Here is a 25,979-nt window from a genome sequence, read left to right as displayed (position 1 = left end):
GTATTATTTAAGCATGCGTGTTAAACCGTGATGCTGACAAGCAGGACAGAAGCACCACATCGCCCTCTACCGTTGCACTGCTACATATGCACTATTTCCCCTGTTGTCTGTCTGTAAACATTAAGCCTTTTTTTCCCCCACACTGCAGAATATTGAAACCTTCTCATAAAAAGATGCTCATATAAGTTTCTCAAGCACATTACATCCCACAATGTTTATCTTTACCGGTCAAAAGCGTAAATAAACTATTTTCCCATAACAGGTCAAATGGTCACGTTTTGCATTTAAGTTGAATTTCACAACGTCATATGGAATTTAATCGTTGAACGAATCAGTTGGTTTACGTTACAACATAAAGTTTATGGTTGGGTGGGTTGTATTTCAATAATTTGCGCTACGTCACCCCAAGGTAATATTGATCCGAAGGATTCATTTGAGAACCCAAGAAGTCCTCATAAGTGCGAAATTCTTCCACGATTTTACCCGGAAAGGTTGCGCTGATGTATTTCTCCATATTGTTAACATGATAAGCTTCCATGGTAACAGAAGGAATGTGATGGAATTGTACCTATTCTTCTCGGCTGTAAACCAATCATAATCCAATGTAAATCACTAATCGCCCATCATTAAAATCCCGGATAAAGGTGCCCAAACTGTAAGTTTGTTTGTAGTTTGACTACAATGTTGTTTCACAGAGGTTAAAGTATTATTTATTTAAAAAAAATGTATTTCATCTCTAGTCTCATGCAACCCAAAGACTGTTTTCTGTGTCTACAAAGGAACAAATGTTACTTCTGTTAATCAACTAGTCTTTAGCAACATTAGTTTAACGACATATAACAACATTCATTTGTCTCTTTAAAATATCTCTTAACAAATATTTAAAGCTTATTTTCCCACAACTTTATTATTATTATGATTTAATTTATTGAGCTACAGAAGAGGTAGCACTGCATATATTATTATAATATTTTTTTTACATATTAGTTTACAATAATTTGAGGGGAAGCATTGCAAGTGCTATAAGAATGGATGCCCATCTGTTTTCAACATGTAGCCTTGCTTTCAATTGCTTCATGTGGTCTGACACTAAAATCTGGTGTAGCATTTCCATCCAATAAACAGAAACATGTCCTTCTAAAGGAACTGTAGATTTCATACAGTTGCTTCCTTGTTTAACATCACACATTATATTTAGAGTACCTGCATCATACTTGATGATGTTACGAATTGTAGGTTTGTGAAGATCCCTTAATCCCTCTTCTAGAGTCATAATGGTTATAAAACAGTGAGCATAATTCATAATTAATAACAAACATTAATAATAAATTTTATTATAATTCAATATGCAGTCTTGAAATATTATTTTACGAACTTGGAAATGTTTCTGTTGTGGCTTGTATTTGCTTTGTTATTTTTCACCTTATTAAAAAAATATTTAAAACATAAGATGGTAAACCAGACGCTTAGGTAAATCAGGCCCAAAGTGCACTTTGGGTCAAGTTAATCATACTTAACCACTAGATGGCAGAGCTCTTTTCACATTTGTATGCATTTGGCAGATGCTCTTATCCAAACCGACTCACAGTGCATTATTACAGGGACAATCCACCTGGAGCAACCTGCCTTGCTCAAAGACACAGTGGTGGCGGCTGTAGAGGTGAAACTAGAAACCTTCTGATTACCAGTTATGTGCTTTAGCCCACTACAATCCATTTTAAATTTAAATTTCAGTCTAAATTTGTTAAAGATGCACTACAAGTACTTTTTGTCTCATTATAAAAGTTTAACTCTTAAAGAAATTAACTGTGCTTTGCAGTTTAGTAATCGTGCAACATACCTCGATTTTAGTTTCAGTGTAATCAGTTGTGCAGCTTTCATGGATATCACACCGATGTCTCAGAGGTAAAAATGTGCTGGTTTTAATGTGTTTAGATGGTTGGTTTCCCCTTATCATGTAAGCGCATGTAATGTAATGATCAACAGGATAAGACTTTTCAGCGCTAGAGTAAATCTGCACTGCGTTTACAGATGATTGTATTGTAATGCTATGGGGTCCTGATATTTGATAGTTCTCACAATGCCAAAGTATAGTCTGTAAATATTGAATATATTTTTTTACTGGAGCATACGCTAACATTATATATATATATATATATATATATATATATATATATATATATATATATATATATATACAGTATCTCACAAAAGTGAGTACACCCCTCACATTTTTGTAAATATTTGATTATATTTTTCATGTGACAACACTGAAGAAATGACGCTTTGCTACAATGTAAAGTAGTGAGTGTACAGCTTGTATAACAGTGTAAATTTGCTGTCTCCTCAAAATAACTCAACACACAGCCATTAATGTCTAAACCGCTGGCAACAAAAGTGAGTACACCCTTAGGTGAAAATGTCCAAATTGGGCCCAATTAGTCGTTTTCCCTCCCATGTGTCATGTGACTCGTTAGTGTTACAAGGTTTTAGGTGTGAATGGGGAGCAAGTGTGTTACATTTGGTGTCATCGCTCTCATACTCCCTCAAACTGGTCACTGGAAGTTCAACATGGCACCTCATGGCAAAAAACTCTGAGGATCTGAAAAAAATTATTGTTGCTCTAAATAAAGATGGCCTAGGCTATAAGAAGATTGCCAAGACCCTGACACTGAGCTGCAGCAGGGTGGCCATGATCATACAGTGGTTTAACAGGACAGGTTCCACTCAGAACAGCCCTCGCCATGGTCGACCAAAGAAGTTGAGTGCACGTGCTCAGCATAATATCCAGAGGTTGTCTTTAGGAAATAAATGTATGAGTGCTGCTAGCATTGCTGCAGAGGTTGAAGGGGTGGGGGGGATCAGCCTGTCAGTGCTCAGACCATACGCCGCACACTGCATCAAATTGGTCTGCATGGCTGTCGTCCCAGAAGGAAGCCTCTTATAAAGATGATGCACAAGAAAGCCCGCAAACAGTTTGCTGAAGACAAGCAGACTAAGGACATGGATTACTGGAACCATGTCTTGTGGTCTGATGAGACCAAGATAAACTTATTTGTTTCAGATGGTGTCAAGCGTGTGTGGCGGAAACCAGGTGAGGAGTACAAAGACAAGTGTGTCTTGTCTACAGTCAAGCATGGTGGTGGGAGTGTCATGGTCTGGGGCTGCATGAGTGCTGCCGGCACTGGGGAGCTACAGTTCATTGAGGGAACCATGAATGCCAACATGTACTGTGACATACTGAAGCAGAGCATGATCCCCTCCCTTCGGAGACTGGGCCAGAGGTCAGTATTCCAGCGTGATAACAACCCCAAACACACCTCCAAGGCGACCACTGTCTTGCTAAAGAAGCTGAGGGTGAAGGTGATGGACTGGCCAAGCATGTCTCCAGACCTAAACCCTATTGAGCATCTGTGGGGCATCCTCAAATGGAAGGTGGAGGAGCACAAGGTCTCTAACGTCCACCAGCTCTGTGATGTTGTCATGGAGGAGTGGAAGAGGACTCCAGTGGCAATCTGTGAAGCTCTGGTGAACTCCATGCCCAAGAGGGTTAAAGCAGTGTTGGAAAATAATGATGGCCACACAAAATATTGACACTTTGGACCCAATTTGGACATTTTCACTTAGGGGTGTACTCACTTTTGAGGTTTAGACGTTAATGGCTGTGTGTTAAGTTATTTTGAGGGGACATCAAATGTACACTGTTATACAAGCTGTACACTCACTACTAGCAAAGTGTCATTTCTTCAGTGTTTTCACATGAAAAGATATAATCAAATATTTACAAAAATGTGAGGGTGTACTCACTTTTGTGAGATACTGTGTGTGTGTGTGTATATATATATATATAGAGAGAGAGAGAGAGAGAGAGAGAGAGAGAGAGAGAGAGAGAGAGAGAGAGAGAGAAACAAAATTATGAGCAGAATTATTAATATTTCTATTCTGGTGTCACCATTGACATCTGCTGGGCTGATTTTTTGTCCCACTCCATTCCCGATCTTTTTGCACTTTAAAGGAATATTCTTTGTTCATTACAAGCAGTGTTGGGCATGCTACTCAAACAATTTAGCAAGCTAAGCTACAAACTACTCAACAGAAATATGTGTTAAGCTAAGCTAAAAGCTACATTTCAGAGAAAATAGCAAGTTAAACTACAAGCTACACACCTTGCTACATTTAAGCTACTTCATTATTGTGTGTGTGTGTGTGTGTGGGCAGGTTTATGTGGTTTATAAGGACTTTTTAAAGGTTACATACTGGTAATTACAAGGTTATTATGCTTGAAATGTGGTTTATGAGGACACTTCTAGTGTCCCCATAATTCAAATTGCTTAAAAAACATACATTTAAAATGTAAACATGTAAAAATGCAGAAAGTTTTTTCTTTTTAGGTTTAGGGGCAGGGTTAGAGTTATGGGATAGAATCTATAGTTTTTACAGTATAAAAATCATTATGTCTATGTACAGTCCTCATAATGATAGCTGCACCAACCAGGCTAATACATGTTTTGATACTTTGTTGGTTGGAAAATATATTTACCTGCAGAAGTCGCAAACCGATTCAGACTGCTTTCCTATCACGTGCGACCAATTTATTTGAAAGAACCGACACAGATGAGCAATTAATTTGTGATCAGACATTTTAGTTTTGATTCAAAACTGGCGATAGTAAACACCGGGTACAAGGCATGATGTAGCGGTGTAGCTTTGATCAACGCTATGCCGCTACCTAGTCAAAAATATAGCTTCTCTGCTGAAAAGCTTCTTGATTTAAAAACTAGCAAAGCTAACACCTTGCTACACAGAAATGCAGCTAAGCTATTAGCTTCGCTATATTAGTAGTGAAGCTATTGCCCATCACTTATTACAAGTTAAGCTCACTCGACAGTGTTTGTGGCATAATATTGATCATAAATTTATGTTAAAATACTCTAAAATATATTTAAAAATATATAACCACAAGACATAAACAATATACATGCTAAAATGATTGTAACCTTTTCTGTGTAAAGTTAGAGCCAACAAAATCTAAAATTACTGTAAAATTCACAATTTAAACAACTTACGTTTTAACATAAGAATTCATGCAAGTGCTTTTATAAAAATTATAAGCTTCACATTTCTGTGTTTAAACCCACCAAAAATGGTGGTTTTTTTTTTAAAGACAAAAGGAGAGATGAGTCTAAATTAATGTTTGTGGTAATCAACATTATGCCACAAATGCTGTCGATTGAGCTTAACTTGTATTGAACTCAGAACATGCCTTTAATGAACTGTAATTTTTGTTAAGTTTATTAAGAAATCAGAAAATTAAAGGAACTGTTTTATTTTTTAGACAATTTTATAAATCATTTTCTGGTGGAATGTGTGACCTCCACCTAACTCAGACTTTACCACTTGGATCATCTCAATGGATTAATCCCAGAAGCCAGCAATTACATCCATTGAAATGAGGTATATCCGATATTATATATACCATTTCTTTCAGAGCAAGTACGAGTTCCGCTAATTTTTTAGCACTCGCCGATACCGTCCGATACCTGTTTTTGTTCTGAACTCAATATCAGAAGTTTATATACATTTTATCATCAAAATTGTGTTTAAATAAATAAATTTAAACTTTAATCAAATGAAAGTGTAACAATTAATTTTCAACATGATTTTATAATTTTTTTATCAAATTAAGTGATTTTATACAGAACCTCACAGCACAATCCTAAATAGAGTTAAATTTGTCAAATAAAGTGCTAACTATACAGTTGTTATCTATTTCCGTAATGCTTTTTTATTTAAAATTAGCTTTTATTTTGAAGTGTTTCTGTGTTGTTAGTTCAAGGAGTTCTGACATAATGATGGCAGATTTCCAATCAGGAAAAGCCAGTCACTACGTGACTCAAAGTAATTATTAAACCGCAAAAGGCTACTATTTAAATAAATAAATATGTAGTCTGTATATTACTCACTAAAAAGTGATTTAGCCATTTGCCTGCTGACATCTGCTACAGAGTATGCAATGCTCATAATAGTGTTTTCCGTGTATGAGCCAAGGATCTCTAAAAGGTATGAACACTTTGTGTTTTTTTGTCAGCACAACACCGGCTCAAAACCTTTACAAGCACTCAAATTTAAAACGCTGCACATGCAAACTATCTATTTCTCTCATTAAATCGCAGCTTTTGATGATAAATAATCTCACTAGGACATGACATGATTTTAATCTGTGTTCTGAATGTTTACTTATGACATTTGTACGTCAGATGGTAACAGTTTTTGGTATCTGAACATTTTTACAAGTGAGAGTACCAGTACATGAGCGAGGTATCTGACCCGATTGCGATACCAGTATCGGTTTTGCTGCAATCCTGATTGTAATGGGTAAATCTTCAGACTCATGATGTGTTACAGAGTCCAGACAACTCGGAATTCAGAATTTTCCCACCTCTTACTTTAATATAATGTCTGTAACGCCACTTGAAATCTGACTTGAGAAGTCGAGAAGCGTCATTTACGTCATTTCCAAGATGGCGGTGACACATAGCATAGCATAACACAGAGTTGGGTTTTGTAAAACGTGTTTTCACTGCACATAATATACAGTATATTGCAATATACAACACGTGTGTATATATACAGTATATATATATATTTTATATATATTATAATTTTTATGTTTTTGCCATAATTGACATTAAAACACAATTTTCTTGTTCATTCGTGGTGCCATCTTGTGGTGTGTATATGAGACCATGACTTGTGATTGACTGGCATTGAGGTTGACACTCCCGATACTGTACAGACACAATATGGGGCACAATAGATTTTGGCCCTAATGTTAATGTTTTCAGGAGCATTCAGTGTATCCTAAGTATTGTCATTCCTAATACAAAAGCCCAGGAGCCTTTACTGAGAACCATGTAATTCCCTTTATAACTGGTGTGATTGTTCCACACTGGCTAATTGTTGTTTCATGACATACAGTGGATAAGGACCTCAGATCACATTTAGAAATGAGTTTTTAGAAATAGATTAAAGCTAATTGTTGGAGCTTTCAATACAGAGGGATTCTACACAGTTTCAGATGGTACTGCTGGACATGGTTATAGAAATATTTTGTTAAGGATCTTTCCACGACTGTCTGCCATTTGATACACTTATAACTAGGGCTCTTTAAAGACACAGAGCAGTCTCACAAGACATGTATCCTTGTGAGAAATCCATCTTCTGTGGAATTCACTGGGAATTGACAAGACTGACAAAAAATGTATTCAGCGACAGCTAGACTGATAGTTTTGAAAGGCAGTTTTCAAAGACAAGATTTTGGGCATTGTTCAACATGGACAAATATGGACCCTCTCAAGCAGTTTCAGTTTAGAAACATAAAAAAAAAAAATCATTCTGATGCTGTTTTTCTTGTATAGTTGTTGACTTTACATATTTTGAAACATATTTACAAATAAACATCACAAACATTATAATTTTAGGAGTTAGAAAACTGTTTGTGCAAAGAAGCTTGTACATACAGACATACATTGTATAAATACAGTGAGGTATAATATAAAATTGTAGATATATTTTATAAAATCATTGAGGTAAATTAGGCTGAAGTGAAGCAAATATAGTTCAAATATTTATTATTTTTGGGATGCATGGGAAGTTTATTCCATTTATCCACATCTGAAAATGTCTCATGATTGGGTCATATCGCCCTCAAATATGATGTACATAATGACTGGAATGCTCATGTCAGAGTTAAGCAAATAATTCACTTTGAAGAGAAGACTTTGGCAATTTCAGGCAATCAACTTTTCCTTGCTTGACATTTTTTGAATATTAGTCCATGTTTAAGATGGCACCAACCTATCCAAATCTAAACTTCGGCCAGTACTTGACTATTTGTCGATTCCTCTTTCCAGTGTTGACTGTGACTTTTGATATCGAGAGCTTTGATGGCTGTGGAGATGGTTCTTTGTCCTTCTCTTTGTCTGTTATTGTGAAACCTTGCTCAGTCCTTTCATGCAGGCTCATCCTGGGAAGAAAATGTGTAGACACGTGTTGTGACTTCACTCTCGGACTGGACCCCATTTTTGCTTTACCTCGCTTGTTTAGTGCCACAAACCACTCTCTACCAGTACGGTGGTTCTTGTGGATCACTGATGCATACGTGTTGTAGCTGTTCTCCTGAAATCTCTCCCTGAACTTGCAGTCATCTGTGAAGCTTTCCTGGGGAAAAAGAGGTAAAGATCAGCCTGATACTAATATGTATGTTAATCATCAACCAAGACATGTCTTGAGTCTTGGCATTCAACACAAGAACCCTTCAATTATCTTTTTGTGTACTTCAGCTGGAGCCCAGATGGAATGAAGTTTACTTAGTGCAAGGTTTCTCTACATTTTTCATTTATTTTAATTTTTTTTACTATTTTTTAAAAACAAATGTTTTTTTCACATTTGATCAGATATTCAGCAATCTTGTGAGTCTAAATATAAAATTAAACACTCTTAGTTCAGATAAATAGTTTACATTACAGTAGTAGAAATGCTACAGTTCTATTCATCGCCATTTTATTATGTCAATCAAGTAATGAGATAATAAAAACTGGGGTCAATGTTTAATCTAATATTTAAAATGACATGAATTTTGCACAGGTTTTTCCTTTTGAAGTTTTTTCTGTATCTCAAGGATGATAATGATAGTACTGACACTTAAAAAACAAAAAATAGTGGTAACACTTTACATTAAGGTTCACTTGTTAACATTAGTTAATGCATTAGGTATCATGAAATAACTATAAACGATGAAATTTCACATTAAACAGTATTTCATGCATTTATTAATCTTGGTTAATGTTAATCTATTAAAAATACTATGTTCATTGTTATGCTAGTTCATAATCCATTAACTAATGTTAATGTATACAAAAATGAATGTGTAGAAATTATAATTAATAAATTAAAAAAATAAACCAAGAATTATAAATGCTGTAAAAATGTTTTTCAATTTTAGTTCATGTTAATTGGTGTGTTATCTAATGTTAATAAATATAATTAAAAATAACTTGTTTCCAAATCAGGATCATTCCACCCATAGCAAATTTAAAACTGAACAGGAAATTTGAGCTGTTTTTCTGTTTGACTGTATGTAGCCTATTGTAAAATATACTGTGAAGCTCTAAACTAAAACAAATGAGAAGCAAGCTCTATATAACAATTAAATGGAGGTAAGCCACTTTTGCATTGTGCTTCAATTTTACCACAGCAGTAGCCAGAGTCACAGCACATCAATAAAGCATTAACTATTTGGGCACACAATAAGTAGTTACCATGCACATCCTTTGTAGGATGCCACATTAGCAGCTGCTGGAGAGAGAACACTTTGTGGCCTGATTGAGTTAGCACCTCATAAAGAGAGTTAATGAAAAGCAGCATGCAGATTACAGAAAATGAGCCACGCAAAAGAGCATTGAGGGGGTTACAGAATAATTGCAAGTCTTACTTTTATCTCCCAGCTCAAAGTCATCAAAACTGACTTTCCAATCAAAGACTGCGGTGACTGACAGAAGCAGAGCTTCCTTTGTGTGAGCTGAAAACTCATTAGGCTATGAAATAACTTTATCCATCCTGGGGACACAGAGGAGGACAGATGCTGTTTTGTAGGCAATCTTTGGTTATGTACTAATTGGGTTGGGTTTCACAAATACAACTATATCCTGAAAAGACCAGAGCTCCATTTGATCTCTTTAAAAAAATAAAAAATAAAGATCTGACCAAAGCACAGTCAGTCCAGACAATCACAATAATTTGATATATTCAAAAAAAATGAAAATGAAAGCAGTCATGAAGTAGCATAAAGATAAAGCTTCTTCATCAATGGTCATCAATGGTCTATTAATGCACATTATAATTTGACCAAACTGCTCTCTGAATGTGACTTTGGACTCTATAGGTGTATAGTTCAGTGGTGTAGCAATCATTTTAAAAGTGGGGGGACACAGCTGTCAGTGAGTGGCTCACACAGACCCAACACTTACAGTGCAGTATTAATATATTATAGTATATATTAATACATAAGTATGATATGTGTATTATATTAATATATATGTGCATTATTTACTTTTAATATTTGTAGGATTGTAAAGATCCAAGAATTGCTAAATAATTGCTAAATTTCACAAATATTAATTGCAAAAATAAAGGGCATCTTGTGGAGCATTTGCTTATGTTCCACACATGACAATAAAAGCCAGAGCATAAGCTGGTCCTGAAAAAAATATTTAATCAATTACAATTTTGCATGTGCACAATTTTATGTTTTACTCTGTGCTTGTGCATTGTGGGATTTAAATGTAGCGGCTCCAGTGTTTTGACTACATTCACCAACATTCGTTCAGATTCATTTAATGAATCAGTGACCATTTTTGGTGATGCCAGAAGGTGGTGACCAACGAGTGTGTGAAATTAGTTCCCCGTCTGTCGCTCTCTCGACGTTGTGTCGGAGAAGCGACACTAGGGGTCTCTCTTGAGAGACATCTCTGGATTATTAATTAGATCAACATCAATGGCAATAAAAAATAAAATGCAGCTTTGTAGAAATGAACGGAGCCACGTTGATTAGACTGTCTGAATGATGGCTTATTACTTAAGGGTTGTTTTGGCTCATGAAACTCACCTGTGATTGGCTGGATGGTCGCTCATATCAGCCAGAAGTAACAAAAGGCAAAGAATACTGTATACAAATCCACCATTTGGACTCGGTTTGGGTTTAGCTTAGGAAAGCGAGGGGACAAAAATCACCTTTTTGAAAAGTGCTGGGGACAATTCCCCTACATCCCCATGGCTGCTATGCCCATTTGACTTCATCTCTAACATCTATTTGATTGTTTGCTAGTCTTGTCATATCTTGTAGTGCTGTCATATCTTTCTAAGTTAATTATCTATATAGTAAATGTAAACATTTACTGTCAAGGAGTCTATGTAAGTAGCATGTAAACTGTAGACTGCATACCAATAGCCCTACATGGCCACCATTATTATGAAATTTGGCCTTACTTTCTAAAAATACATTTGGTGGGAAAGTATATCATGAATTTAATGAGGGCAAATCCCAAGCAAGAGTTCTTGCATAATTTCCCAAACATTGAAATAATAAAACTGTTCTGGTTTGCTGAAGAGTGCAGCAAAGCAGAAAATGATGCCATTACAATATTTTCTAAACATGCCAGTCACCACTTGAACTGCCATAACATCAAAGGGACACTCTGCTCTAAATGCTGTAATGTGCCCCAAATACATCTGAATGTGTGTTTAATTAGGGTACATGGTTTTTGTCTTTTGAAAGTGGCTGATGACCTCAACAGCAGCAGTCAACTGTTGAGGATACACCCTTTTATGACTAATATTTGTGTTGTTTTAATCTGTGTGATTCACACTTCAATCAATTTAGCAGGTGCTTTTAATCAAAAACAACTTACAAATGAGGTATATAACATAAGTGATCCATCTTACAAGGGAAAAAATGTGCTTCATGTGGTAACATCTAAATTAACTGGTTTTATTCTAGTCAAAGATATTATTTAACCCTTAAATGCATGGGAATTTTCCCAAACACTCGTATATACATATTATTTTTATCAAAAATGGAACAAAATGCCCAGATAGTGTACAATTTTCAAAATATTTAATTAGATAATAATGATAATAATAAATAACAGATATATTTTGATGTTTTATTTTTACGAAATCAAAGAGCTATTGCAACAAATCTGGACAAATCTAGAACAGGATTCATTACTTTCACACACAAAATTTCATGAGATGCAACTGGCTGTCAAACACATATTGAGCTACACATAACGTCTAGGTTACTAGTGTAACCCCCGTTTCCTGATGGAGAGAACGAGACGTTGTGTCGATTCTAGTGAAACAAGGGGCTTTTTCGGAAGCCTCGCATATAAGAAAAAGGCCAATGCCAAATTGGCGAACAGAATTTGCATGTCCCGCCCCCGGACATACGGGTATAAAAGGTGGGATGTGCCTCTTTTCAGTCAGGTTGTGCACTGAGGAGCCGAGAATAAGGTTTGGCCATTACAGCGGCTTGTTGTGGCACGTGGGACACAACGTCTCGTTCCCTCCATCAGGGAACTGGGGTTACACAAGTAACCTAGATGTTCCCCTTTTGTCACCCATAGCGTACCAAAGGCACATGAGCATCAGACTGCACGTAACCCTCCCCGGCACCCCACTAAGACGTCATATTGTTTTTATTAGGTTCCCGGCCTAACAAGCAACGTGGCAAGCATGGGAGCAGGCCTCACAGACTTTTCTCTATGTTTCTCCTCATAGAGTGTTAGGTGTGGCTGGGGCCATCTAGCTATAAGATGTATCGGGGAAGGCGTTCTTTTCCAACTCCTATTCTTTCAGGGGAAAAGATCCTGCGGAGACCACATCCTGCCCAGGCTGGGGGATGTTAAATGTGGCGAATACCTCATGGGTTTATAGGCCACATGTGGAAGTGGCGTGGTGGTAGATCCTATCTGCTGAGAGGAAGGAGTTGCTACAAGCTCAGCGACCGGGGGGCAGAGGGGACTGCCCAAGGGAGGTGAGGGTCCGCCCTTAGGGTGACTGTACTGTGGAAAATACACACAGGGGGATTAATCCATGAAGGCGAACCCTGTGGAGCACCTAGTCCAGTACAGAGTAATTAGTACCCGTAGTGGGTCTTGTCGGAAATTCCTCTGCTGAATTCGCGGACCAGAGGGCTAGGGAGGAAAGACATCCAGGGAGCGTGAGTTTAGTGGACTCTCCTGGGAGAAACAGTGCATGTGATTGCCTCAGTGAAGGGGAAGGGAGCTAGCGCAAGCAGTACAGCCGGTTAGTCATTCTGTGTTACCAAGTTCTACATGCTCGGCCTGACAAAACACGGAATGAAACAGACTCAACCAGGAGATTGTAGAATCTCTACAAATGTCTGCTAGAGAGATGCCATTGGCCAGTGCCCATGAGGATGCCACACTCCTTGTAGAGTGTGCTCAAACCTGCTAGGGGGTGGGCACGGCCTGGGTCCGATAGGCCTATGCAATGGCATCGACTACACAGTGGGTGAGCCTCTGTTTGGAGACAGTGTTCCCTTTCAGCTGTCCGCCAAAGCAAACAAAGAGCTGCTCAAAGAGTCTAAAGCTCTGTGTGCTGTCCAAATTGGTACTCAAAGCACATACAGGACACAGCAACGATAAAGCTGTGTCCGCCTCCTCCCAGGGCAGCGCTTGCAGGTTCACTACCTGGTCCTTAATAGGGGTTTTAGGAACCTTGGGCACATAGCCTGGTCGTGGTCTTAGGATGACATGAGTATCTGCCGGACCGAACTCCAGACAAGTGTCGCTGACAGAGAACGCTTGCAGGTCTCTGACCCTCTCAATGAAAGCGAGTGCCATCTTTTGGGAGAGGGCACTTAGCTCAACTGATTCTAGAGGCTCGAAGGGGGTTCTCTGAAAGCCTGTAAGGACAACGGAGAGATCCCACGAAGGGAACAGGCATGGCCTGGGAGGGTTCAGCTTCCAGGTGCCTCTTAGAAACCTGATGATCAGGTCGAGCTTTCCTAGGAACTTACAGTCCACCGTGTCATGGTGGGCCGCTATAGCAGCAGCATATACCTTCAAGGTGGAGGGGGTCAGTTGCCCCTCCAGCTTTCCCTGTAGGAATGAGAGCACTGACCCGACTGCACACATCTGCAGGTCTTCAGATCGGGAAGAACACAAATTTGCGAACAGGCGCCACTTTAGGGCATAAAGCTTCCTGGTGGGAGGAGCTCTGGCCTGGTTGATGGTGTCTACGACAGCTGGTGGTAGACAACTCAGATCTTCTGCATCCCATCCAGGGGCCAGACGTGGAGGATGCCAGAGGGTGCCCTGTCCCTGAGAATGAAGGTCTTTCCTCAGGGGATTTGACAGGGAGGTGCTGTTGCAAGGAGTGTGAGATCCATGATCTAAGTCCAGGTGGGCCATTAAGGGGCCACTAGAGTGACTTGTTCCCCATCCTCCCTGACCTACCACAGCACCTGTGCAAGTAGGCTCACTGGGGGAAATGTGTACCTCACAGCTGTCCCGAGGGGACTTGTTTCCAACCTGAGGGAGTACCAGAGCGGGCAATGGGAGTTCTCTTGAGAAGTGAACAGGTCTATCTGTGCTTTGCCATAACGGTCCCAGATCAGCTGAACCACCTGGGGGTGGAGCCTCCACTCTCCGTTGAGCAGAGCCTGTTGCGACAGCGTGTCTGCTGTCGTGTTGAGACTGCCCGGAACTTAATGCGTGAGCATCTTGAATGGGAATTTGTGCAGAGCCCAGTTGAGAACTCGCAGGTCCAAGATTGGCCTTAATCCACCTCCATTTTTGGGTACGATGAAGGAAGGGCTGTAGAAACCCCTCTCCATCTCGGCTGGACGGACAGGCTCTATCGCGTTCTTTTGCAAAAGGGTAGCGATTTCCACACGCAAGGTTGGAAAGCGTAAGCCAAGCTCTGTGCAAGGGGCACTAAAGGGACAATCGTTTTTGACATACCCGGTGGGGCTTCGCAGTGGTGGGGAGCAGGTAGTGTTGCGTCGGAAGGCAAAGTTGTGAATTGAGGCATGTGTGCTGAGAAGGGACTCAAGGCACTTACCTCCCTCCGTGTACCTGTTAGGGGGCAGGTTAGTGACTGAGGAGGAGGTCCTGGGCACCGGCTAGGCAACCCAGGGATTGAGGCTCTTTTATTAAAAAAGTGGGTACCGCAGCCAGAAGGGGGTGTGGCAAATGAAAAAATGGAAACCAAGGATTTTCCTCCCAGCCCTCGAGAATGGGAGCCTTCCGGGTCCTTGGGGAGGTTCGTGAGACCGGGGGGGGGGTGCACCTGTGGGTACCTCTACACCGGGGCTGAGAGCTGGGTCCTGGTATAGGTGGAGCTACATGCTGGCAGGGGGATACCCTTGGCGAGCAGACGGGGCTCGGCTGGGTGTAGACCGACGCCGAGGTAGGATGTGTTGGATGGCCTCTGCTTTTTCACCACTGAGAACTGCTGGGCGAAGTCTTAAATGGTGTCACGGAATAGAACGAGCTGGGAGATGGGGGCATTGAGAAAGCGGGATTTGTTCCTGCATCTCGACCAAGTTCAGCCATAGATGACATTCCTGGACCACAAGGGTGGCCATTGCCTGTCCGAGTGCCTGCACTGTGACCTTCGTGGCCCGGAGGGCGAGATCTGTTGCTGAGCACAGTTTCTCCAGCACATCGGGATCAGGACTAACCAAGTGCAGTTCTTTAAGTGCCTTGGTCTGGTGGGTTTGCAGGAGGGCAATGGCATGCACAGTGTATGTGGTGACGCTGTAGGCTTTGGACGCAAGGGTGTAAGTCATCCTACAGGCCTTGGAGGGGAATACTGGGCAATCCCACCAGGTGGCCATGTTTTGCAGGCGCACAGCAACCACTTAGTCCACTTAGGGGACCTCCGTGTACCCATGGACCGCCCTGCCGTCGGGGTTATTGAGAGCGGACGAACGAAGAGGTCATTTCGGGCAGTAAAAGGTGCCCTCCAAGACTTCGTCAGCTCGTCATGCACTTCCGGGGCGTGGCTGTGAGCGGCACCTTGACCCGAGGAACCAGTCGTCTAACCGTGAGGGCTGAGGGGGAATGGAAGTTCCGTTCCAGCCAAACGCTTGGTGGCCCGGGAAAGTGTGCCGGACATCTGCGTGCCGGTCTCGGAGTGGGCAAGCAGACCCAAAGATGGCAGCCCAGACGAGTCCTCAGTGTCAGACGCCACAACGTTCTCCGATGTAGCGGTGATATTCTCATCCAGCTCAGGGGGTCTGATGGAGACATCAAACTGGCCGTGGGGCGAGCTGGTGTCACATCGAGCCCGGACGGAAGCAAATGAGCGTGCAGGGGGGGATGGTGGTCCGTGAGCATATACCCGGCGAAACAGTGCCCGCCAGACTCCCAAATCACCTTCATCGCCATCCGAGTTGGCCTCAATCCCGTAGGAATAACGGCTAGAGTGGCGTTCCCTTTAAGGAAGGAAAGCTACGGCCACAACGTTGCCATGGTCACTCTCTTGCAATGAGAACATGAACCATTCATAAATGCTGCCTCGGTGTGATCACAGCTCATACATGTGAGGCAGCATATATGACCGTCAGAAGCGGAGAGATATCTACTGCTGTCGAAGCGCCCAGGGGCGTGGATTGCAATGGCATGCAGAGAAGGGAGGAAGCCACTGGTAATGCGCCATGGATCCAACAGCAATGCTGTTAGAGGTGAGTGGAACAGTAGTGAGTGTCTCAGCTCGCTGATCACACAACCGCTCCACTCCGAAGAAAGAATCTGACTGAACAGAGGCACATCTCTCCTGGACTTTTTCATATTCAGAGGTATCTGAAGCTCCCAAAAGAAGCCCCTTCTGTCACTACAATCGACACAACGAGTGAGTGACAGAAGGGGAACACATAAACTACACATATGTTACTCATGTGTATTTTTTCAGGCACTTATTGAGTCTAAATATATGCACAACGTACATTATTTTAGTAGTACACCCAAATGACAATAGTGCTGTACTTGCTAAGTTTATTTTAATATTGTTTCTTCGTCAAATAGCTATGTCAAATGTAAATCAAGTCAAATCACTGAAACATTAGTGCCACCTTGAGGAAGAAATTGCATGCATAATATTTGTGTACACTCTGGGTTGGGAGGATTCATTTTTAAATATACTCCACAACAGATTACAGAATACATGGTGTAAAATGTAATTTGAAACGTATTTCGTTAGATTACTCAAATTCAGTAATGTATTCTAAATACTTTGGATTACATCTTAAGCACTGGTAGATTTTTTCACTTGTTTTGACTATAAAAACTCTGCCAGTAGGCTACAGTAAGACAAAATGCACATGTTAAAAATACATTCTCTGAAAAACCTAAATATCTTATGCAGTGTTGTTTCTAGAACAAGTTAAATCTAATTGATCTTGTTTGAAGGATTTTTTGATATTTTTACTGGAAAATAATACAAAAATTATCAAAAATATGACTTTTGCCCTAATATCATAGGTCTTACTAGAAATAAAAATAAATAAAAGAAATTATGATCGAACGTGAATTTTCTTGATAAAAACATATGATCGTGCCTGATAACATGTTGAATTAAATAATGGCATGAATTAGCATATTAGCTTAGCATAAAGCTGACAGTTTACACAAGGTTTATTTATATTTCTTCTTCTCCAAACTTACTTCAAATGTATTTCTCTGTCTGCTTGTATGAATGTAACACATTATAAGAAAGTGTTTCACCACTGTTCAAATGCACTTTGGATCTCATCATTTATATGTATAAATGTTTTCCATCAGAAAGGAATAAATATGAAATTAAACAAATGACAATAAAATGCAAAGTAATCTCTTCAGTAATCGAAATACTTTTTGAATGTAACTGTATTCAAAATACCATGATTTTAATTGTAACTGTAGTGGAATACATTTACTTATATTTTGTATTTTAAAAGAAAAGGAGGGATGAGGAGGGATGAGTCTAAATAAATTTTTGTTGTAATCAACATTATGCCACAAATGCTGTTGATTCAGGTTAACTTGTATTTCTATCGGGAAGACACGCAGGCTTGAGTGAAGTTTAAGATTCCATTTATTTGATAAATGTAAAACAAAAAGTAATGTCTCTCTCTTTGGCATGGGCCCCGACCGGCGGTCCGAGGGAGTTGTACCCGGAACCGTCATGTCCTGCCGGAGATAGGAGGCAGGGGCGAGGAGCCTACCCCCAAAAAGAGAGAAAGTAGTATACTACCCCCAAAAAAGATGATCCAGTTTGGTACGAACCAGGTCTTGTGTTCTTTCTGGAGAAGGAGAAAATAAGAGATATGAGCATCAGAATTGACATGAAATTTGCGATATCTCTTTTTTTTTTTTTGGGTGTGATTTTGGGCTCTCCGTCGAGACACCTGGTTGTGCAGAATCTGAGGCAAGCAGCGTGATATGCGGCCCTACGTTAGGCCGGCGTTGCTGTGCAGTATCTTTGTTGAAAGACGACATTTCATATGAAAACCCTCCGACAAGGGAAGAATTGTTTGAGGTATCTTTGCCGAAGGTGGGCAACTAAAGCCATACGATAATGGCAACATTGCGTGGCAATAGGCACATGTCATCCGGAGAAACGCGGCAGCCATCATCGATTGATAGGTAGGAGAGGTTGTCTATGGAATGAGCTAGTATGGGGAGGTGGGAAACGAAAGAGTGGCCTTGTGGAATGATAAGCATGTCAAAATTGAGGTGGCCTGGTAGGGACTGGAGATTGCTTATGAGGCACAAACTGACCAGAGAACGACGTGTAAATAGATGCATGTTTAGAGAATGGAGCGTGATGCCTAGAAATTCAAGAGGTGCCCCTTTTTTTTTTCGAGCTGGGGCAAAATAGAGTGAGAAGAATTATGTCTCCGCTTCGTAAGAATTTTGTTGTTGGCTGTAAAAGTGAACATGGGGAGTCTCATGTACTCCCAGCGTCAGAGCCGCAGTGGAAAAGGAAATGTGCCCCAAAACATAAAAATGTGTGTATGTTTGTGCAAATCATTTTACACTGGACTGCTTTGTGAATGTGTGTCAATATAAATCTGGAAATTCAAAATGTGATTATCAAGCATGGATCAGTACCAACTGTTCGACTCCCAGCTTTACGTCCTGAATATGCAAGTATCGCGCTTTATATTTTGTCAATATTAGCAAATCTCCTTTCCGAATATGCTTGATAGCTGATTCCATGGCTAATACGCTGAGGTTACCATTGTCTCTGACTGCATTCGTGGAGACCGGATATACATGTATATTCATACGTATATGGCTGAACTCCGGTATTTACGCTGTCAATCATATTGGTTCTGATTTGTTGCTGCTGTAGTGTCTTAAGCGGGGGCTGAAAAGGCACGTCCCTCTTCCGGAAAGGGGGCGGGGAGTGGCAGCTCATTTGCATTTAAAGAGACATGCACAAAATCAGCGTGTTTTGATTCCACCCTAAATACACTAGATACATTTATAACATGGTATAGTAAATTATCCGTGGAGTATTTTGAGCTGAGACTTTGCAGACACATTCTGGAGATGTCTGGGACTTATTAGGTCTCCTTTAACGGTAACAGATTATATTAATGAGCTTGACTCGGCACAGGATTTATCCAGTGATTGACAGACCTACTTACCTGCTACTAAAATGTAACGTCCCTGACCATTAAAAGGGAACGACTCAAATCGAGATGCTTTGATACTTAAAAGTAATGTAGTTGGGCTGACATGACTGTTAGACTCTGGGCTTTGAAATTTGGAACATGGATAAAGCCCAGAGTGCTTGAAGATCCCCGGTGTCAGAGGTGCGTTGTCGTGCTTGCGATGAGAACGTGGAAGTACGCTTACATTTAATATATAATTTACCATCTATATATGTAATTAATGTGAACCAATTATACATATTTTCAAAGGTCTGACAGTTCAACATTGATATCCGATCTCTGTTGCGTGATAGCAATCCTCCAGAAACAGCTTTATTAGTTTATATAAAAACAATATTTCCATTACTATAAATTCATAGTTCTCCAACTTTAAATAAAAAAATAACAACATATATTAATTCTGAAACTTGGGAAATAAAGCCCAAAGTGTCTTCTTTCAAATGATACTACAACTGTGTCCATACTCCAAAGGCTCCAGTAAATACAACCATTTAAGTTCAGGTATGTCATTTTCATGGTTTGTACTGAAAAAGGGGCACATCGCACATCGACGGGTTAAACTGTGATGCCATGCTCCCTCGGAATGCCCACATCATGGGCTTTGTCTTCCCTAGTAAGTAGGGCATAGGGATGATAAATTGTATTGGAAAGCAACCATTATGTGATTTGGGCGAAGGCGACCAGCAAAACGGGGATATCTTACTGAATGGTGTAATGGGACCCCGTACAATAAACACTGATTGAGAGAGATCTCCTGAATGAATGATATATGGGTGAAGATAAGGTTTGCTGGTTGTTTACTCCCCATGGGTTTGTTGTTGGCAGAAGTTGAGATGAAGTGATGACGTCGTTGGAAAGGGAAGGCGGGCTTCCAGAGATGTTCTGTGCACTGTTTCTCCTGTGGCCTGGAGAGGTCGAAACGTGTCTATTTGCAGTGTTAGCACACTGAAACAGCAATGTGATAGATTGTGAACAATAAAGCAATGGCTTACATGCGATTGGCTAGGAATTACCCAGCTAATGATGTGATGATGTACAGCTGCTAGTCTTCCCACTAGAACTACGCTGCGCTTCCATTGAACCCAGATCGTTCCTTTTACATCACTGATCAACCTATATACATTAGGTTACACCATCAACAAATATTATGGATTAGATGAGGTAGAAATATTAAAATGGGAAGTGCTGCCACAAAGTTGCAAAATTGCTCTGAAAAATGCAAGTTAGAACAGAGATGAATGCGAGATCCAGTAAGACAATGGTGAAAGAATAGTTTAATTTTATATTTTAATTGATTAATGTTTTATTTCTATTTTACTTTAATTTTTTTTTAATTTAGCAAGGGCTGTATGGGTATGGGTAAGATCATTCCACCAGCTTTGAAGAGGAAATGTGAAAGAAGGAATCACTTTTGTCTGCATGTTCATTATTTGAGAGCAGTAGACTACATTTTATTGTCATGAACTTCCACAGCTGCTTGACCTGTGTCTGATGTCTGACAGCTTTCTTTCTGAATATTATCCACAAATAATTCTCACTCAAGATTTCCCATACTGTGGTACTGTCTTTGCCTTGCACCACGCAGTGGTATAATACTAGAATATTTACAGTAATTACATCATGGCACTGCAAATTTGATCCCAACAATTAAGTGTAGAATGTTGCTATTCAAAGGTGCATCTGCATGAATAGGAGATGGTTATGTCTCTTTTTCTCTCTTGGTTCTCACTCACATTGTTTTCACAATAATTGCAGTGACCTCTTAAGCTATGAAAAGATTATGTTAGTAATGGCTTGCTGGTTAGGTCACAACGCGTAATGTACATCTGTCTTCCTTGCCATTATTACAGCAATAAATTGCCACTATGAAAATATCTAAATATTAAAAATGACAGTGAAACTAAATCAGACACAAAGTCATTTGATACTCCTTTGGTTAGGCCGCCTTGTCTATGGAGTGAGGGCTTGGGGTTTAAAACCAAGTCTGACAGGCCTATTAAATAAGCCTGTGCAACTGTAGTTCCTCTGAGGAAATGAAACCCAATTCAACTCTGACAGAGCCTCTGCAGCTGCTTTAATTACAGATGATGTCTGCAGCAGTTTGGAGGCTAATCCTCAGATTTATCTGAGGACTTTTTTTGTGTGTTTGTCATTTATCCCTTATGCTCTTGTGGGGGATTTTTCTAAAAATATTTGTGCAGTAGAGCACAAAAAAAAAAGTTGGTAGCATGCAATACTTAAAGTTTTTTGTTTGTTGGTATAATGTAGGCAGATTGATGCAGTCATATTAAATTGTATTTTGGACTTGAATAGTTCATTAAGATGTTACCACATAAAGCACATTTTTGGTTACCTGACTGTAATAATAATTGTATTATTATGGTGTTTTGTTTGTTTTTTGTTTTTTTGGGGGGCAGATACATCCTTTCCAAAGTGACTTTATGACCCAGCATAACTGAGAGAAAATGTACTCGTGCCTGCCAGAGAGAAAAATATGTAATCCACATGAGCTGAAAGCAGAGTGTTCATTTACTAGTTAAATAAAAGTAGCTGATAGTGTTTCCTGGAGTAGACCAGTCCTGTATTTAATGTTTTTTCCTCATGTTCAAGATAAAGTTGTCAGGACACAAAAAAAGCAGTTTCTATTCTTACTTGCAGAACTGTTATGGGAGTTAACAATTCTCATTGCATTTTAACCAAACCCACTACTAAAATGACGACAGATTCTAAATGTATGAGTTTATGTTTGTGTGTGTGTGTGTGTGTGTGTGTGTGTGTGTGTGTGTGTGTGTGTGTGTGTGTGTGTTTGGTGTTGACACAAAGTCCCTATTTTGCTGTTTGCATGCTGAGTACCCCTAGAGCTGCCCGACTTTGTTTACACACATATTGATTTCCTTTCGCCTTCTTGCAAGATTATCAACTACCCCAGACTCGTTTTAATCTGCTCTTCCCATTAACACATGCTAATAAGCTCTGCATTCTAACAGACAACTGAGACACCTACAAAGCCCGATTGCTCTGAAACTGCAGTGTGGCGCTCCACTGCTGTGTGCTGCACTTCTTTGTAGAGAAAATTAGCTAATATATCTCTCTAATGTCTGAATGTTAACACATTTGAGTTGGTTTGCTGCTTGTGCATTCACAGTAACACATTTTTTAAGTGAATGTATGAATTTATGGTATGTTAAAAAGTACTGGATCAGACTTACAGTTGCATAAAGCCTCCCCCTCTTGTTCATGGCTAGAAATCGATGGCTGAAAACTCCCCGGATCCCTATGACCCCTTGAGACATGGCAAACAGCTCCAGCACACCTTCACATAGAGAAAGACATACTGATCTAAGCAATGACTTATGACCTTTATGTCAGAAATGTCAAGGTTCAAATGGTCTTTATAATATTTCATATTCATATTGATTAGACAGGATATTGGCTATTTCAAAGTATCTAGCCTAATAGATTAGTTCAATATGTATTTAAACAATATACAAAAACATTAACCACAAATAAGTACAAGCACATACTAAAAATATGTTTATTACAGTAATCCAGAGTGAAAAATTAATTTACTACCATACTGTATGTTTAGTCAACAATATTTTCTTAGTGTAAATCCTCCAGGTTTGGGGTTTTCTTAGTGAGCATAAATTCTGTCGTCATAGGTTCCACAAATAGTTTCTTTACTGATTTGAAAGATTCCATGTTTGTTACTGTAAATGATAATGGTTATATTCTTGTGTAGTATACAATGCCATAATGCCACATAAGAGTTTACTGTTTGATATAAACTCTGATTGACATTTGGATGTAATGCTCATCTTTTTATAGTTAATTAATTCTTTGTTTTTGTTATTTATTGTTACTGTTTGTTGATATTGTTAAAGGGACTGGTAGGGTGTTTTCGTTAAGAGTGACAATTGCAGGTGAATGTTGTTTGCTTGTTTTAAATTCTGCCTGGCTTCTGGACTTAAAGGAATATTCTGAGTTTTATACAAGTTAAGCTCAATCGACAGCATTTATGGTATAATGTTGATTACAACTCTAAGTAATTTCTCCCTCTTTTAGTTTAAAAGAAGCAAAAAAATCTGTGTTTCAGTGAGGCACTTAAAATGGAAATGAATGGGGCTTGTCCGTAAATGTTGAAATGCTCATTGTATCAAAAGTATAGCCACAAGATGTAACCAATATGCGTATTATGATTTTAGTGTGATTTAATATATATATATATATATATATATATATATTATCCCCAATGGAATGCCCAATTCCTACTACTTAGTAGGTCCCCGTGGTAGCACGGTTACTCACCTCAATCCGGGTGGCGAAGGACAAGTCTCAGTTGCCTCCGCTTCTGAAACAGTCAATCTGCACATCGTATCACGTGGCTCATTATGCATGACACCACAGAGACTCACAGCACTGGAGGCTCATGCTAATCTCCGCAATCCATGCACAACTTATGAGGTTACCCCATTCGACTCTACCCTCCCTAGCCACATGCCAATTTTGTTGCTTAGGAGACCTGGTTGGAGTCACTCAGCACACCCTGGATTCGAACTTGCAACTCCACAGGTGGTAGTCAGCGTCAATACTCGCTGAGCTACCCAGGCCCCATTTAAGTGCTTTTATAAAATTATATGCTTCACATTTCTGCCTTTTAATCCCTTCAAATCCCCATTCACTTCCATTATAAGTGCCTCACTGTACCCTCGATTTTTGTTTATATATAAATAGAAATGGAGGGATCAGTCGAAATTATTTTTATTAATTTTTTTGGTAATCAACATTATGCCACAAATGCTGTTAATTGAGCGTAACTTTTATTAAACCAGGAATATTCTTTAACACCCATGGCCAAATTTGCAGCTCATTAAAATCCTTTTTAGGTTAATCTAATTTTCAGCAACATCATCTGTTTCACAGTAGACCCTCTAAATAGAACGTGTACTATGGTATGCATTAAGCGATTCAACCATTAACAGAAATCTAGTGCATGGCATGTTAATGATGCCACACACTTCATCTTCCAACCACCAGCATTCTGATCTTAGCTGTTGCACCTGTTCCCCATACCTGTAAATAAAAAAACTGCACAATGTCAAAAGCTCCAGACAAGACCAGAGGCAGCCCTACAATTTACCAATCAATGAAGAGTCAGTTCACTGTGGAATTGAAAGTTAACTTAGCCAGTTTCAGGCACATCAGAACACAAGCATTTTAGCACAGCTCATCAATAGCTCCTCAATAGATTCTCCTTGAAAGCAAACACTTATGAGGTTCTTCAAACATGAATGCCTTTAAAGCATTTTGATCTGCTGGATCATTGTCGTTTATACTGAACATATTGCATATTAAAATAAATGTCTGTAGATAATATGCAGCCTCAACAAGCATTTTCCTTGGTCAAGCAGGGGGATAGGATTTCAAATTAACTCTCAGCATAACCAAATGCCTTTAACTATGTAAACATGCATAAATGATAACTTACTTAACCGATTCTGTTCGTGACTCCCGTTGACTCTTCCATCGGGGTGAATCTGAAGGTGGAAACCTATTCCAACTCTACAGTACAGTCTGCCAGTCCTGCGCCCTGATATGCGCTCCTCGCCGACAAGTTGGTGCTCCAAAGAAACGTGTTGAGATCCCGTTAGGGCTGCACAGCGAAGCAACTGAGAGAAGAGTAAAAGCAGGAGAGGAACGTTCATTCTTTCCAGAGAACTGGTTGTGCGCGCGTTAGGACACTTCCAGCATTTTGCGCCCGTTCCAGCGCTCGCAGAGGTAACTCGCTATTACAACCTTGGTGGGCATTACCCTCGGCAGCAGCAGCAGGAGCGGATCTGCTGGCTAAGAGATATTTATAACACAAATGATCTCACTGGTTGATGCGTGCCTGTGTTCTGAAGGACGCGCACTCTCATCCCGAATTTATATCGGACGAAACAATCTAAACGACTACAGATGTTGCTAGTACTAAATTAACACACCTTGCACCAGGGGCACGAGTGAAGTTGCATACATTCATACTTTTTTAGATTTAAATATAAATAGCATAGCATTTTATAAAAGCTCTTGCTGCGTTTTACGCGCTGTGGGCCATGTATTCTATTTGGATGGGCAAGCAAACAATTTATGATACCGGGGTGCAAATAGACTCCGATGTATGACTGAGAAATGATAGTCGAGACTTTCTGTCCAGAATTAGTTTTAATCTATTCAGCAAGCACTGTTCATGACACCTTCACCGAATAGAGCTTAAATACTGACTGTTTTAGAAAAGACGAACAATCCTTACTTTTATTTTTCCCTCGGTTCAATATTAGAAATAGCCTACATCATAACCAATAATAATACGAATACTGAATAATGTTAAGTTTTTTTTTCTATTTGCTTCTTTGGAACAATGTCAAGCAATGCAGTTTTATTTATTTGCACATAATAATGACAGCAAAGAACGAATAAAAATGCATTATTTAAATGAACAACATGTTTCAAATTCACGTGGGTTTTAGAATGCCTCTATACATTTTTCATTTTCTTTATAATAATTCAACAATAAGTGGTTTCCAGGCTATTTGTTTCAGTACAGCTACCTGGTGAGCCATGAATAAGTGGAAAGCAGTACGGGATACTGTTTAAATGATAGAGCAGGAATTTCACTGTTCCTTTTTAAATGCATGTTACATATGAAATGAATCATTTGCACACATTTAGTTGGATAGTTAGACAA

General features: G+C 39.6%; 2 protein-coding genes across 2 annotated transcripts in view; both read right to left on the bottom strand.

Moving 5' to 3' along the window:
• The window catches only part of cfap299 (cilia and flagella associated protein 299), a 161,768-nt gene extending 161,254 nt beyond the window's left edge, over positions 1 to 514 (bottom strand). The window contains 1 exon segment of the mRNA XM_052123982.1: positions 404 to 514. Within this exon segment, the coding sequence (XP_051979942.1) occupies positions 404 to 514 (111 nt within the window).
• A 7,343-nt stretch (positions 515 to 7,857) lies between these two features.
• fgf5 (fibroblast growth factor 5) lies at positions 7,858 to 24,957 on the bottom strand. The gene is made up of 3 exons (XM_052113833.1): positions 24,741 to 24,957; positions 22,462 to 22,565; positions 7,858 to 8,220 (listed from the first exon to the last, which is right to left on the bottom strand). Exons 1-3 carry the CDS (start codon positions 24,955 to 24,957, stop codon positions 7,858 to 7,860), a joined length of 684 nt encoding a protein of 227 aa, XP_051969793.1.
• Positions 24,958 to 25,979: the final 1,022 nt, after the last annotated feature.

Source organism: Xyrauchen texanus, chromosome 4 (genome assembly GCF_025860055.1).
Source record: "Xyrauchen texanus isolate HMW12.3.18 chromosome 4, RBS_HiC_50CHRs, whole genome shotgun sequence".
Lineage (NCBI taxonomy): Eukaryota > Metazoa > Chordata > Actinopteri > Cypriniformes > Catostomidae > Xyrauchen > Xyrauchen texanus.
The sequence above is the reverse complement of the archived record's forward strand: the minus strand, read 5'-3'. Positions and strand labels throughout refer to the sequence as shown.

Excerpts from the sequence above, each read along its gene's own strand:
- fgf5 (XM_052113833.1), bottom strand. The coding sequence starts at position 24,957 with ATGAACGTTCCTCTCCTGCTTTTACTCTTCTCTCAGTTGCTTCGCTGT. Across the intron at positions 22,566-24,740 it reads TCACGAACAGAATCGGTTAA|GTGTGCTGGAGCTGTTTGCC; the intron begins GTAAGTTATCAT and ends CTCTATGTGAAG. Across the intron at positions 8,221-22,461 it reads GGGGGAGGCTTTATGCAACT|GAAAGCTTCACAGATGACTG; the intron begins GTAAGTCTGATC and ends CTTTTTCCCCAG.